This window comes from Durio zibethinus, chromosome 13 (assembly GCF_047325235.1).
Source record: "Durio zibethinus cultivar Kanyao isolate XHJ-2024 chromosome 13, ASM4732523v1, whole genome shotgun sequence".
Taxonomy (NCBI): domain Eukaryota; kingdom Viridiplantae; phylum Streptophyta; class Magnoliopsida; order Malvales; family Malvaceae; genus Durio; species Durio zibethinus.
Genome location: NC_143174.1, coordinates 18646094 through 18661703, shown reverse-complemented (window position 1 = coordinate 18661703; position 15610 = coordinate 18646094). Strand labels below are relative to the sequence as shown.

At 32.4% G+C, this 15610-nt stretch overlaps 1 protein-coding gene across 2 annotated transcripts; it reads right to left on the bottom strand.

The window, feature by feature from the left end:
• Positions 1-589: 589 nt before the first annotated feature.
• On the bottom strand, positions 590-9144 carry LOC111304081 (formin-like protein 13). Of its 2 annotated transcripts, XM_022900596.2 has the most exons (16): positions 8479-9144; positions 7960-8181; positions 6296-7884; positions 6088-6211; positions 5601-5672; positions 4692-4790; positions 4482-4523; positions 3431-3511; positions 3291-3341; positions 3113-3194; positions 2416-2510; positions 2161-2232; positions 1957-2073; positions 1812-1880; positions 1656-1722; positions 677-1321 (listed from the first exon to the last, which is right to left on the bottom strand). In XM_022900596.2, exons 1-16 carry the CDS (start codon positions 9031-9033, stop codon positions 1233-1235), a joined length of 3426 nt encoding a protein of 1141 aa, XP_022756331.2. In that variant the 5' UTR covers positions 9034-9144; the 3' UTR covers positions 677-1232. The 2 variants fall into 2 exon arrangements, with proteins under 2 accessions (XP_089598082.1, XP_022756331.2); XM_089741956.1 differs by lacking the exons at positions 7960-8181; positions 8479-9144 and having other exon boundaries at positions 590-1112; positions 6296-7857.
• Positions 9145-15610: the final 6466 nt, after the last annotated feature.

Genomic DNA, 15610 nt, shown 5'->3' with positions numbered 1-15610 from the left:
AACGGGATTGAAAATCTTTGTTGCCGAGAAAACTAGAGAATCATTATTCAATCATGATCAACCTTTAATAAAGAATGATCAAGCAGCGTGCCTTTGTTGTCTATTACTTTCCCATCGATCCACTTCACAATTGACACACAACCAGGACATAGACTTCAATGCTCGTGCAAAAGGGAAGCTGAAACTTCTTCAAAGCTACGCACAAGATGTCTTAAATGAACACATTTTTTTTTTTTTTATATATTTGAGATTAACAAAATTTGAATCCAAACTAATGAAATTAAGAATCCAATTTCAATATTCTACCAACAGATTATATGTTATTGACAAAAAGACAAACAAAAAATGAAAAAGAGACATAGAACCGGAGACTTCCTAAGAGTTCACCTATACTAATACTACTATTATCCAAGCACTTCTAACTGCAGAATTCTGAAGGAATCTAGTGCATTACTGTTGGTATGATTGTAAATTAAACCTATTGAATTACTACTTTGCTATCTCAAATATAATCTAATTTCACAAACTATATACAACAGTAAAATCAAAGCTGAAGCTTGAGATCTTTCTTGTGGAAACGAGCCCCTTCAATTGAATAAATATGGCAGATATACAGTTCCCACTATTATTTATGATCGTGAGACAAATAGGGCATTGGCAAAAAGCAAATACATGAAAATCAAATAAAAGTAACAAACAAAATTTTGATGAAGTCACAATCCCCAAAATCTTTCTTGAAAACTACTTACAAGTTCTGTGAGTGGATATACAAGTTACCTACACAAGTAACCGACTAGTTCAACTCCATCTCTGTTTCAACAAATATGATAGACCATATCAGCGAGTTAAATTGTATTGATGGGAAGAAATGAAATGCAGAAGTATTAAACTAAACTAGTCAAATGGCTGAAAACGAATGGGGCATGAGTTGCTGCTTAGTAGTTCTTGTCTCTGAGAAGCATTGAGTTACCGACGAAATGCATCACTTTTTCATATTTACATTTCACAATTGATGTATCAGTCAACCATGTGTTCTCCTCTCAACAATAGCCCCTCTATCTTCCTTTTCTGCCAATTAAAATAGTTGTTGGACGCCTCTACGCTCTCTTCTCCTGAGAAGGGAAAGCAGTTTAGGTTCTGAATCATTTAACATTGCTGCACTGGATAGAAGTTTGTAATAAATTTTCTGATTCCTTCTGCGAAGCATTCATTTTCAACTTCTCATTTTCCGATTACTTTTTCATTTCTTGCTCAAGCTGCTTGCAGTTCTCTTCATGAGCTTTGTTAAACATTCTCACAAAATTGAGTAGAGTTGAAATAACTACAGCAGACAGCAGTTGTTTAGAAGAATTAATATAAAATACAGGGGCAAAAAATTAAAACGTAACTTAACTTCAACTGTCCATTAAAATGAATACGAGGAAGTAAACGATTTTGAAATGAAGTAAACCAGAAAAACACGGACGTTATTTATGCGTCTCCAACAGAAGTAACCAGAAATTAGAGGCAAAAAAAAAAAGCACAGCGGACCCTTTTCATTTATTTTCAGTTTCTTCTTTGGTTTTCGTACAAGATTAAAGTCAAAGGTTTTACTTTTGCTTAATCAGCAGTCAAAATGTAAGTAGCAGTCCAAACCGATGACAGCTATCAGATACCTTGTTCAAAAAGACAACGAGCTGGATCTTCTCCAAAATAAAGAATCAATGCATCCACATGTCTACCCTGTCAATAGAGAACTCAGATAATGACTGGTTTAATACGGTGAACATTTGTAAGAATGCCACCATTGGCAACAAAAGCAATAGACATACCACCCCCGAGTATAATGATGCCAGGGATCTCACTTCGGCTTCGGCAAAACAAAGGAACTCCTTTAAAGTCTGGACAACAAAATAAAACATCAAAAAGAAAAAAAATGTGTTACATCGGTTAAAACAGATTATATGCATAAGATACCTCACGAAAATTGTCTGACACAGGTCCATCATTTTCAGAACTGGACAGTTCCTGCACAACTTTCTCCAATCCTTTGCTTATGGCTTGCATTTCCTCTGCCAAAAATTTCAGTTGTATCTAGATGGGAACCGCACATCAGCCACAAGATGCTAGCTGTAACTTAAATCTTCTTGAAATTATTTTCACTAGGAAAAATTAACAAACCTTTGATGCAGATTCTAAGCTGTAAACATCTTTTGAAAAATCTAGTAGGTCTGGAAGCTTATCAGCAAGCACCTACATTTATTGTTCAGAATTATTATGAGCAACTCAATTTGTTAAGCTTTTCACAGAGAGTTACCAGATTGAAAAAATAATTTAGGAGGGAAAATCAGTACAGGTTCATATATACTTTAAAATCAACAAATAAAGATGTGGTTATGGTCACAAGAAATCTAAATTATCAATCACAACTTGGACCTTGCAAAGGTAATGCATGAGAGTCATCTTGTTGTTCCGTGCTCGTGTATCTGTTAGTTTAAGAAGGCTGTCCAACCTGAATCCAATAGCAGAACCTGAAGCAAAAGCATGGGCATTGAATAAAAAGTAATAAAATCAACATCATTAAAAAAAGTTAGAAAAACAGGAGTCAGGACATAAGCAAATGCCAAAAGAAAAGAAGAAGAATAAATAAATATTAATTAAGACTGTGAAGCTTAATCTAATAGGTTAGTATTCACAATCAAAACATAAAACAGCTAACTAAAACTCAATGAAACTCAATACTCAAAGGCATCTTAAGCTATATCAGGGTTAGAGGTCAGGTAGCTAAGCCAAAGGAAAGGAAGACTTGAAAATGCAATGAGAAGTGGAATGAAAAAAATGGGAAAAAAAATTTGTTGAAAGAGATAGAGATCGGCAGTTCAAAGAAAAATGTAAAAAAATTAGGGAACAGTATTTTAAGGGCATTCACCATACAGTTGATCACTAGTCGTATGAGCAAAATGTCATTAGCGCTAAAGTTCCAATGCACATTTGGAGCCTGAGACAATCACATTTAGGAGGGACCCAATCAATCTTTCACTGTTGATTTTTGATGCTTCCCAATATTGATGATATGCATGTAGGATAGTGCATTAGCATTGTTCCTGTACCAGACAAATCATACTTAACTCACCCCTTGCAGTTCCTTGATTCAAAGCATTTCCCAAAGAAAGAATTGTCTGCATGATTCTCTTCAATTTGACAGAATTTCTGATCTGATAAAAGAAGTTTTCACGTTAATGTGATGTCAATCATTGGATACTAAAGCACTACCACAAAAAGGAATGCAAGCAAAAAAATGTATAACTTGCCTCCTCTGCTGTAGAGTTTACAACACTAAGGCTACGTCTGAGATCAGAGACCTTAACGACAATTCAAGGCCAGATAAGTTACAAAGAAAAGCCAACAACATTTAGCAACTCTGGAATTTGGATACATATTCTGATCAAACCTGGGAGCGAAACTGTATCTTAAAAGAAAACACCCTGAGCTTGGATTCTACTCTGGGAACTTTCATTAGCTCCAAGAAGAACTGTTTCAGAGGTCCATGAAACATATTGATCCATTAGTGATGCTAAAAGAAGATATTAGGTAAAATTTTCATTCTCTGCAATGACCAGCTTTGAAAGCCTAACGGATGTGGTTATGTAGTTTGTCATAAAAAATAAGAGCTCAACAGAATAATTCACTGCAGACTTGATCAAAAACTTCCAATCTTGTGTTCCAACATTATAGCACAACAGAGTGATTCAAAGCACAAAAAGTTGAAACTTCAAATGTCTAGAGATGTAGTCACGGAAAAGATATCCCAAACACCTTTCTTCCCCTCTCTCTCTCTCTCTCTCTCTCTCTCTACATGTTCCCTCCCACACTTAAAAGAAGATACCACAAAGCATATCGACAAAACATGACGTTCCGCATAAGTCAAAGTTCACCCAATTTTTAAAATTTTTCTTTCTCGAAAAAGCAGAGAGTGAATTACCAGTTATTTTCTCATCTCATGTAGCGAAGTATAACATCCTATCAAGTAGATGAAAATAGGAATCAAAGCAATCAAATTAACAAGTACCAAGATTTTCGATTTTGAATTTTACACAAACACAAACATAATAACAATAATGTAAAAGAAATCACTCCTAGACAAGAGATAGAAGAATCTCAATATGTTTCACCTCCTTCACCATACAGGCTTTCATAACACTCATAAGAAGATAAATTAAGATTCAATAACTTGGATAATTGTCATATGAGAAATATCAGCCAACAATATGAAACAAAGCAACATGCTATTCAAAATTGATAATATAAAAGTCCATAGGTAACAATATGCAAAGGTTATTCAAGTGAAAGCCAGATTGGCTAGTTCAACTGTCCCTTTTCTGTTGATGACGAATATGATATCCAGCAGAAAGTACTCTGGTTAACAAATACGCAATATTTTGACAAGAGACCTAGCAAAAAAATAACAACATATAAAGAAACGGCAATAAAATCCTACATACCTGTTCACATTTCCCTAACTTTTCCTGTTCTCCAGTGTAGCCCTGAACAAGAAGTTATCAATGCAATTAAACTCAAGGAAAAGATAATACCAGTAACTTGAATATAAGATGTTTTGACTACAAGAAAGGCACAAGATAACATCAACTCTAATGTTACTATGATGAAGGATATTAAAAAATTATTAATCGAATAATAATGATCCATTTCACCTTTAGTACTTCCATCTCCTCTTTGGTAGGACAAAATTTTATAAGGTTATCAACCTGGTCAACATCTAATGCTGATTCATCCAAGGCAAGCACTGATCTCTGCAACAGTTTGACTAAATAGCGTAAGGCTAACAAGCAACAACTTCTGATTTGAATGATAGACAGATTCTTCACCATATTCTCATATCACAATTTTTTTTCCTTTATTGGTGAGATGCATTTGTGCACGCAATTTGATATTTATGCTTATTCAGTGAACATCCACAGTATTAAGGACTACAAAATCTGGACTTGCATTTAATAGCACAAATATGGTCAAAGATGCATTCCAGAATGAGCAATATTATTTCTTTTGGCCAGGAATGGCCAACATTATTGAAGATTCCATCATGAGAACCCCAAAGGTCTACGGTTTTTAAACAGTTTGGTGTTTTTCTGACCTCCGAGTTTACTGAGGAATCAAGACTGGGAATTAGCATGCACATTTTATGGCTCTTTATATGACTACAAACGCAGACCAAGTTTTTAACAATAAAAATGTTTGAGTAGCCCCTACATTAATATTAACAGAAGTTCCGTTCGTACCCCGAAATGACAGCAAGCGTTTCCCCTCCAAGATGCATATAAGCTAAGCTTTTCACTGTCCATCAACTTAGTTCAATTTTCAAACAATCTAAGACCACAGGCAGTCTGAAGGACTGAGTTCTTACACATATATGTATATTTGTTAAGAAGAAAGAGACAAGGATGTTAAGATGAATAAGCAGCAAATTCGTATAATGCAGTCCAATGCTAGGATACAAGTTTGCAGTAGATTTAAGGATTAAGATTATCCAAACATAAGGTTTAAGAGCAACAATTTTAGAGAAGTAAATAATTGCAAGCTGTAAATAATACAATTTAACCTACCATTAAGTCAGACAAGGGCACTTTCACTTTTGAAAGCATGATTTCGCAATTATATGCACGTCTGAGGTCAATCTGCAAGAAGGAACAAATTAAAACAAAAGCATACCAAAAATATAATATTAAGGTTCATGATATGGTTATCATCACCAAAAAGCCCATGGTATAAAGTCCTAGTTCATGTGCGATTATGAATCAGACTGAAAGTTTGCATTTCTTATCTACACCATACCAGAAAGCATTTAAGTATCTAGGTTAATTTCAAGGATCCAAGTTTTCATTCTGGAGCACGTATTAGAGTGCTTCGTATTTTCTTTGGCAATGAAGCAGATAAGCAATGACAAGCAGGTGGATAAAAACTGCACTTGGCATTTAATAAAGAATGCATTCAGCCAAGGTTAAATGGTATAGTATGTAAAACTACAGATGGGTAACGTCTATGAAACAAGCAACTGAACCTCCTTACTTAAATATCGAAAAATGCATTTACCAGTTGCACTTTATCAGATTTTGGCCCTCGTGCTGTACGCAAATTTGATTTGCCACCACGATCTGTATTAGGAGCAGCTGCTGAGAAAAGATTCTCAAGCTCTAACATGTCAATCTCGGGAGCCCTACAAAGAGGGTTAACCGTTCCATAAGACTTAAAAAACACTAAAAGAGAAAAAAAAATCCACACTTAGCAGAGCAGCACATACTTGGAAGCTTCACCCAAATTTTGTGCTTCAGCCCATAGGCTTCCCTGCACAGCTCTAGATAACTTTAACCAATGCAATGGCTTTAGTTTCTTGGTCTGATGACTCTTTGAACAATTAATACGTGACGGAAGTCTGTTCTTTGAATTTGTGGAAGAAATAAAAGGTGGTGGTGCAGGAGCAGAAGATCCACTATTACCCACAGCTCGAGGCGCTGGTGGAACAGCATTAGTCTTCTTACCAAAAGGAGCAGGGGGTGGCGGGGCAGCAGGAACTTGAGAAGAATTTGATGCCAAGGCAGGGGCCGGTGGCGGTGATGGTGGCGGTGCTGATGATGAAGCTGTAGGACTTGCAGCTTGCCTGGAATGAAGAGGAGGTGGTGGAGGTGGAAGAGGTGCAGACCTAGAAGGTGAATTTTTCTTCGAAGGTGGCATTAGAGGAGGTGGAGGAACTAAAGGAGACCCAGCTCTAACAGGCGCTGGAGGAGGTGGAGCAACTGCAATAGGTCCATCTCTAACAGCTTGAATTTTATTCAAAGGAGGTGCAGGAGGAGGTACAGGTGCTGCTGGAGTTGTCGCTCTCAGAACTAAATTTTTCTCCAAAGATGGAGATGCTTCCAGAGGTACGCCACTGATAGTTTGATTTTCTTTAAAAGGTGATACTTGAGAAGGTGAAGACGCAGCAGGAGGGATCACTCTAACTGTTGGGTCCTCCTTGCAAGGTGGTGTTAAAGGAGGTGTCAGAGTTGAAGCTATTGCAAAGGCTGGAGAGGACGTAGAAGAGGAAGCCTTTGAAGACGGATCATTGGATAATTCAGTCTGATCTTTGTTTTGCAAGTAAGTCCCAGTTTCTGTTGCAGTTGAAGACTTTTCTGGTTCTGATGATGAAGAAAGAGGAGTTGGCAATGGTGGAGGTGCTGGGGGATGAGGAAGAGCTGTTGTTGCACTAGAAGTTGAGGGAGGTTGAACTGGAGTAGATAGAGGTGTTTGAGGTGAAATTGCAATGCTTTTAGTTTCAGCCACTTTCAGTGTATGCGACACGGCCCGAGAATCGTTCACCGGAGCTGCAGTGGCTGCAGTTAAATGACTGATCTGACTAGCAGGTGATATAGAGTCATGCAAATTAGCAGTAGACTGGTTATTTTGTTGATGCGTGACATCAGACTGATTGAATGATTCAATGTGAGAGTCTTGGGGCTTAGCCTCGTTACTTGCATCAAGATCAAGATATGACTTTTGTGAGGGTGCAGACAGAATCTTCATACCTATAGATGTGGGACTCCTTGGGCTACTTGGTAATTCCGTGTGCTTTCTTTCCTCCAGAAGTTTTTTAGGACTTAAGCTCCCGGGTTGAGGGCTTGGGTCCAAGTTGCTATTCCAGTCAATGTCAGACTTTTCTTGGACAATATTTGATGCACCTATTTGTTGAAGCATGTTAAATGCAACATCTACCCTAGGATCCAACCAGTCAACATTACTAAAGATTTCTTGAACTTTGGCAAATGCTTCCATAGGAAGACCTTCTTTCTCTTCAAAGCAAGAAAAATCCATGGAAATAATGGAAGAAGCGGCATCCATTTCTGAGAAAAGAATCTTCATCCACAGGGCAACTTTTTATTAGAAAAAAATAGCCACAAATTTGCAAGAAAAATGTACTAAGATATATACCTCAGCTCTAAATTCTTTTGGAAACAGCTCCTTAGCATCCCACAATATATCAATCTCATCCCGATTGAGCATCAATATGTTTGATCTAATAAAAGCTGTGTTAAACACAACCCTGAATATTATCCCCTCTCTTTCCATGTCATCATTCAAGTTGATACACTCAACCATAACATCACCTTGAATATGGCAATTTATGTCAATTTTAACAAGCGCACACTCTTTCTGCAATAAAATGGTAAGAGGTTAGACAATGACTTGCTCTAGGGTATAATCAAACAGGAGGCACATACAAAAGAAGATGTAACAATATGAGCAAGCATATGCCGAAACAATAAGTGGGGACATGTCTATACATAGTGTGAGGAGATTATTGTTACAAAAACTAATGACTTTTTAGATTGTAAATTAGATGTGTGACATGCTTTTAAATCCTTAAAAGATATGAGGAATGTCAGCCGCTTTCCTTTAATTAGGAAAACAGGGGAAGGAGGGAAATGAGAATGAAAACTGATATATTACCTGCTTATAATACCGTACAGATTTACTTCTTTTGGAGGTTGAGTACAAAACTTTTGGAGTTCTATCAGCAACAAGAAAAGGATCCTGTCCATATATTCTGAATATCGGACGGCAGCCTCCCTCTCCATCCATATGAGGAAGGTATCTAAGAATGACGCAATCCAAGGTGAGAGCTCGATCCAAAGGAGGCCACTCTGAGGCCACATTCCTCCTCGAGACATACTGTAGATACCTCAATTGCGAAGGCATTGGATTGAGGGGTGACAGCAACTGCAAAAGCTCACGAGGAGCTTGCCTGTATATCATGTCCAACGTCTTCTGCTCTCCACTGTACTGCTTCCTATATATCAGCAATGCAGCCAGCATGAAAGCCAAGAATGGCCAACCACCCCGTTCACAATGCATTAGTAGCATATTATGCTGACCAAGTGAGAGCCAGCTTTCGCACGATCTCAGAAAATGGTGGAGCAACTCCATTGCTATTAATGGGCACCCTTCATACTGACGAGGGTAATCCATTATGGTCATATCATACTCGGATAGTAATTCAGTCATCTGGCTTTGTGTTTCTCCTTCGCGGAAATTAAAGACCAAGAATGAAGCATCGGGGCAGTGATCTTGAAGATGTCTAACTATACTCTTTATGTAGACGTCGTAGTTTTGTTCTTCCCGAGCATCAATAGTAAAGCAGCAATCAAAAACTATATGCCACCACAGCACACAATTTGTCAGACACCAAATGATAGATACGCAGCTACAGTTTCAAGTGATAAAATTACCCAATAAGAAATGAGGTAAGATTCATCTAGCTAAACTCTGGATTTTTTTCCCTCTGCTCCCACAGATGAACAGAGAATTCAAATTTCCAACTTTGCATTTCCTTCTCAAATTTCACAACCAACCAAACAGAACCCATAATCTAAAAAACAGAAATCTTTTCGAAAATCATATTTCTTCAACTGAGTGACCAATATTTCCACATTTCTAAAAGGTTACAGAACTGACATCCAATAAAAACATTGACTTTCTGTTTGTAGCAATCCCAATTATATAAAAAAAAAAACACACACACACACACACAAATTGATCAAAGCCAAGAAGACAAAACGCACCATAGACACGTTCACAGATCTCTAGAAGGCCATCAGGTGGCTTCTTGTAAAAGAGTTTACGAAACAAAGGCATGTCTTTGCTCCAGAATCCTTGAAAGTTGAAACACAAACACAATAACTCAATCAGACTCCAAAACAGTTAAAAAATCAAAATTAAGAAAAAAAAAAACACAAAAGGATTAAAAAACCAGACTTTGTCCTTGAAATAAGGAGTTTGTTGAAAGTGAATTTTGAAATTGTATTTGTTTTTGGGTTTGGATGTGACAGTTAATAGAAATTAAATCGAAGCCTTTCAGGCTTGCGGTTGGGGGAAATTTTCTTTTTGGTACTACTTGTTGTTTGATACTGAAAATCAAAAGTTCTCAAAATAATGATTTGATTTGATAGAACATAGAAAGCGAAAGAGAGAGAGGGTTTGTTAGTTCGTTTGTGCACTGCACCTAAAATGGCTTAGGCTTCAGCTTTGCAGCTGACAAGTAAGAGAGAGAATCTGTCTCACCGACCTGCGTCCTACGTGGACACAGACATCTCTCAATTTTTCCATTTTTATTTTATTTTGTTTTTATGCTGTATTAGTTTAATGCCCTGCTTATAATTTTTTTATATATTTATATAATACTTGTTTAAAATTGAATGCATTTTATTTCGAAAAAATAATTAAATTTATAATTTACATCAAATGAAATTATTCATGATTATTAAGTTAAAATCTAATTTCATTTCTATTGATAATATATGAAAGTGTTTTTATATCCAAATACTAATAACATTCAATTTTTTTGTATGAAGTGTTGAATATATTTAATAAACAAAAACCTTGTCTACCTTATAAAATTTTGCCTAACATGTAAAAATAACCATTAAATATATATTTTAATGATAGAAAGAAATTTGATGGTAAAAAATTAACCAAATATTTTGATGAAAAATAATATAAAGGCACACCTTAATTAATGCTTGAAAGAGTAACATATGGTCATTGTTATAATCTGGATAAGAAAGGCAAAGATATGTTTTCAGTTACTTGCATTTTAAGTTTACTTTTCATTATGCTTTATGCAAACTAAATTTGACCAATTCATTTGGAAAATAACTAATTAAAATTGGGAATTAATCTTAATTTCAATTTTAAAAGCTAAATTCAAGTTGATTCATGGATTAAATTAATAGTTTTACATTAAGTTTTTTTTTTTAGAAACATGTTTAATGAAGTTAGACTGTATATTCATGTGAAATGTATAAAAATAAGAAAACTAAAATGAAAAGGAAAAAATATATAATTTATTTTTTAAAATAACTTGCTAAATTTAAATCAAATTAAATTAAAAATAATTAAATGCAGAATGCGTATCGATTATTCAAGACCGTTCACATATCAAGAGAATAAATCATCTATATTGAACCTTTTTTTTTTTATCAAAGGTTTTGATTTTTATATATTTATACAAGATTTTTATTTTATGTTTTCATGAGCCAATTATTATGTAAAAACAATGATTGGGGTTTTAGGAAAACCTAAAGATTTTTTTTTTAATTTTTTATAAATATAATAAACTAACAATAAAATAATATTACAAAAATTTTAATTTTAAATTTATTAAATGTCATATCTTAAAATAGCTGCATAATAAAAATCCAATTCCACTTTCATTAATGTAAGCATACAATTTCAATTATATATTTAATCATCTTCATGCTTATAACAAATAAGGGTATAAACATTTTGTTTTATTACAAAAGAATAATTGAATGATGGGAATAAATGGTTTGGGAGGAATTAATTCAAGTTTAAGATTGGTTACTTTCAGGTTGTTAGGTTGATCATAAGGCATCCAGTAAAAACTATGAAATGCTTAAGTTGTACTACAGAAGAAGAATATAGCGGCAATAAATTTCATTAAGCTTCGGCGGTTAAGCTACAATTTACGGTGGAAGAATTATTGCCTATATAGCAGCCATTACTAACTGTCCCCTTAGGAGCTTAAGATGAATGAGAATCAGTTGGAAGCAAAGTGTTTTAGTAGATTTTCCCATCTGCTTTAAACGGATGATTCATGAATGCCTTCTAACTCTGAAAACTCGGTGACTAAATGGTCATGTTGTTAGAAAATATATTTAAAATATAAAAATATAATTAAGTAATAAATTTAATCAAAAAAGATAAAGAAATCAAAATTAAATTAATAAATTAATATAAATAAAATCCTAAAAGTTTAAATATATGATTTTAGACTTAAAAAGAATAATATAAAAAGACCATAAATGAGAGTCATCAACTGCCATGCTTAAAATAATCGACTATCTTAGTTGTTTAAGAAGAACAGTCAATTGCCAAGTGCATAGAGTCGGCTATTTGTCAAACAAAAGCTAAATTTCAGATTCTATATAAATAGCAGTTGACTATCAACCTAGAACAACCGACATTACAAGAATTAGTATTTTTAACGAAAAAAATTATCACTAAAAATATAAAATTTAGTCACTAAAATTTATAGTGATCAATTTTAAAGTTGTCACTTATCATCACAAATAATTCTGTCACTAATGTATTAGTGGTGATATTTATTAAGTCGCCATAATACTACTTTTTTTTGTGACATAAATTTTGACACTAAAAGTATTAGAATATATGACAAAAAAAGTTATCACAATAACTCATTTTATTGTGACAATTTTTTTAACTTTAAAAAAAATTAAAATAGTGACAAAAAAAGTTGTCACAATAACATTGTTTTCTTTTGACGATAATATCAATTCTAAAACTATAGCAATAGTTACAAAACTATGGTTATTTATGTTATTTTTATTAGTGACAAAATTTTCTTCACTAGTATTTATTGAAATAGTATCGAATGAATTATGTCACAAATATTAAAATTATTTCTCGCAATAATTATTGTCACTGATAAATTAGTTATTATCAAAACAAAATTTGTTAATTTATATTAAAAAAATACTATCATTAGTAACTATAAAAAATAAATTGTCACAAAAAATTGCATTTGTAATTACAAAATAATAGTCACTAAAAAGTTGCTTCAAAGTAAAATATGGTTACAGTGAGATAAAAATGTGGTCACCTCATTTATTTTAAAAATAATAAATAATGATAATAATAATGATAAATAAAATACCAAAATATATATCATGTTTTTAATTTCCTATATCCAATCTCAAAAGTAATATCCAAAATACAATTATCAATAAAATTATACTAGTATTTTTCTACCAAAAAACTAAATAATTACTAAAAAAAAGGTTTTAATCTACAAAAATGATAATATCCAAGTGAAAATCCAAGCTAAAAGTCCATAGTTGATCACAGTAAAGTTTACTCTTCATTATTTTTCCTACAAAACAAACAAAAATAAGAAAAATAATAAATTAATGAATAGTAAAATTTTATCTTATATAATAATAATTATTATAATATTAATAAGTGACTTTAATTATTTAATTATTGTATTTACATCATTTCTTAGAGAATTTAATATAGATACATTGAATAACAGACTAGAAATTAATCATTTAAATGTGCAAGTACATCTTTCAATTGTTTCAATTCCATAGTTTGTTTGTTAATAGCCCTACCTTGAGCAATAAGTTCTTTACATTGAGCTTCCATATTTTTATGAAGTTTGATGTTGGCCTTTTCTTATTTTTTTGTGATTTCAGTAACCTTTTCAACCTTTTTCTCTGCACATTTCTTTATAGCTTCAGCTTCTGCAATAATATGACTTTTTTCTTAAAAGGTAGATGTGGTCCCTCCAACATCTACACCATATGAGTAATTTCACTTTGTTATCAAAATAAGAGCAAAAATGCTCCATGTGAGTATCATGTTATGCATCACTTGAAGTTGCCAAAGACTTGCATCATAAAATATTTTTTTTCTTAGAATCATCACCTTAGTTGAATTTTAAAAAATATGTTTTTTTTTTATGTTTTTAACAAAAATTACATTTTGATCTTAGAAACGTCTTTTTTTAAAACAAATATTGCATTTTTTATCTTAAAAATATTGTCTCTGTTAAATTCTAAAAAAATAATTTTGCTCATATTTTTAATAAAGACCACATATTTTGTCTTAGAAATGTTATCTTTGTTGGGTTATGAAAAATAATTTATTCATTTTTTCAACAAATATTGTGTTTTTAATCATAACTTTTATAAGGATTTCAATAGTACTGTGTTAAAAAAAGTGATCTTTGTTTAAAATATATTCAAAAAAAATTATTTTCATAATATTTTTAAAAAAATTACCATGTTTTTAAGGTAAATAGCATTATTTATATAATTTCAAAATGTAATTAAGTGAGGACAAATAGAAAAAAATTTTCACTTTCTCTGTGAAATCTTAAAAAACTTCAAAGAGATGAGAGTTTTTTATTTTTCTTACTTTCTCACTTTTTAACACTTATGAAAATTTTAGAAAACCTTAACAATCATATTCTTGTGAATCAAGCCAAGGAATCAAATTATAAAAATTAAGATTTCAAGAAGGAAAGTTTCTTCCTCCTGAACCAAATGCTCTTTAAATAAATTTTTTATTTTACTGGATATGCATATCTAGAAAGTTATAAAAATGATAAGAAATCTATATTATGAAGTTTTAAAATTAATATGAAAAAGGTAAATAAGTATTTTCACCTAAATTTTTTTTTTTTAAATTTGGGTGTGGAGAGAAAAAATAGAGGTGTGTAAAGATGTTAATATTACCTATATCTAATGGGTAACCCGATTTTTTACTTGAATGGAGATAAGTATTATATTGTGGTGATAGGAAAGATATGATTTTAAATTTTTATTTGATATGGGAAATATGATGAATAATATAGCACTTGTCTCGTATTTAAACTCTAGATATATTTTTATATATTTAGTAAATAGATTTTTTGTTAAATAATATAAATTATTATTTTAAATTAATTAGAATTAATATATTTTATTTAAAACAATATATTAATGTATATTTTTTAAAAAATTACATAAATATATAAGATAAAAATTAAAAAATAAAAATTGGCATTTATTTTTTTTTTAAAAAATGAATACAAGAATTATCCATACCTATTAATTATCTACAAAACAAGAAATAAGATAGATTTGAAATATCCATTAAATATGAATACAAAAATAAAAATAATATAAAACTTTGAAAATGAGGATAAAAAATAATTCACTTAGCTTATATCCTATCCATTACCATCCATAAAAATATATTTAAGAAACCTCTCAATTATATTAATTGTCTGAGAATGAATAAAAAAATCCCATCACCGTCCGTTAGTTGCATTCCGAGATTCTCGAAATGGTTTCTTCTAACGGTAACAATAGTAAATGGGCCTTATACACGACACAGGCCTAAGCCTTACAATAAAGCAAATGTAAAAAGTCTAGCAATTTACTTTTTAAGGCCTTAACGTGCTTTTGATTTTCGATGGATGGGTCAACATATGATCTCCATTGCCCAATAGGCAATGGGGTCAGTTAAGGACGGTGGTCAATTTTTTTTAACACATTTTTCTCATTCATTGGATTGGTTGATGGAAGATACAAAATGTGTATCAAAGTATTTCCGCCTTTTTTTTTTTTTTTATGGCTTTAGTTCAATGATAAGTGGGCGGAAGTGGAATGAGAAAGCCATGGACCAAACCAAATTTGTCACGCAATTTATGCTTTCATCGAGTTAGACTTAGGCCTAGGGAAAGAAAATAGCAAGTAGGGAAATGTGACAAATGTGCCATTTTCATGGCATGTAATCCACGCACCCCTAATTTCATTGACTAAAACAAAATGTGCTGCTAATGATCATTTGATTCGTTGAAAAAGTGCCGGTGAGAATAAGGAAATATATAGGCACTTTAGCCATATATGTTTAGTTTCTAAAATGACATTTACAGTTTTACACATTTTAGAAAATGATTTTAATTTAAACCCATTTTACGTTCAAAAACAAGAAAAAGAAAAAAAAAATGCTAGATAGCCATTAGTGTGGAATGATGCGTGGATTGACATCC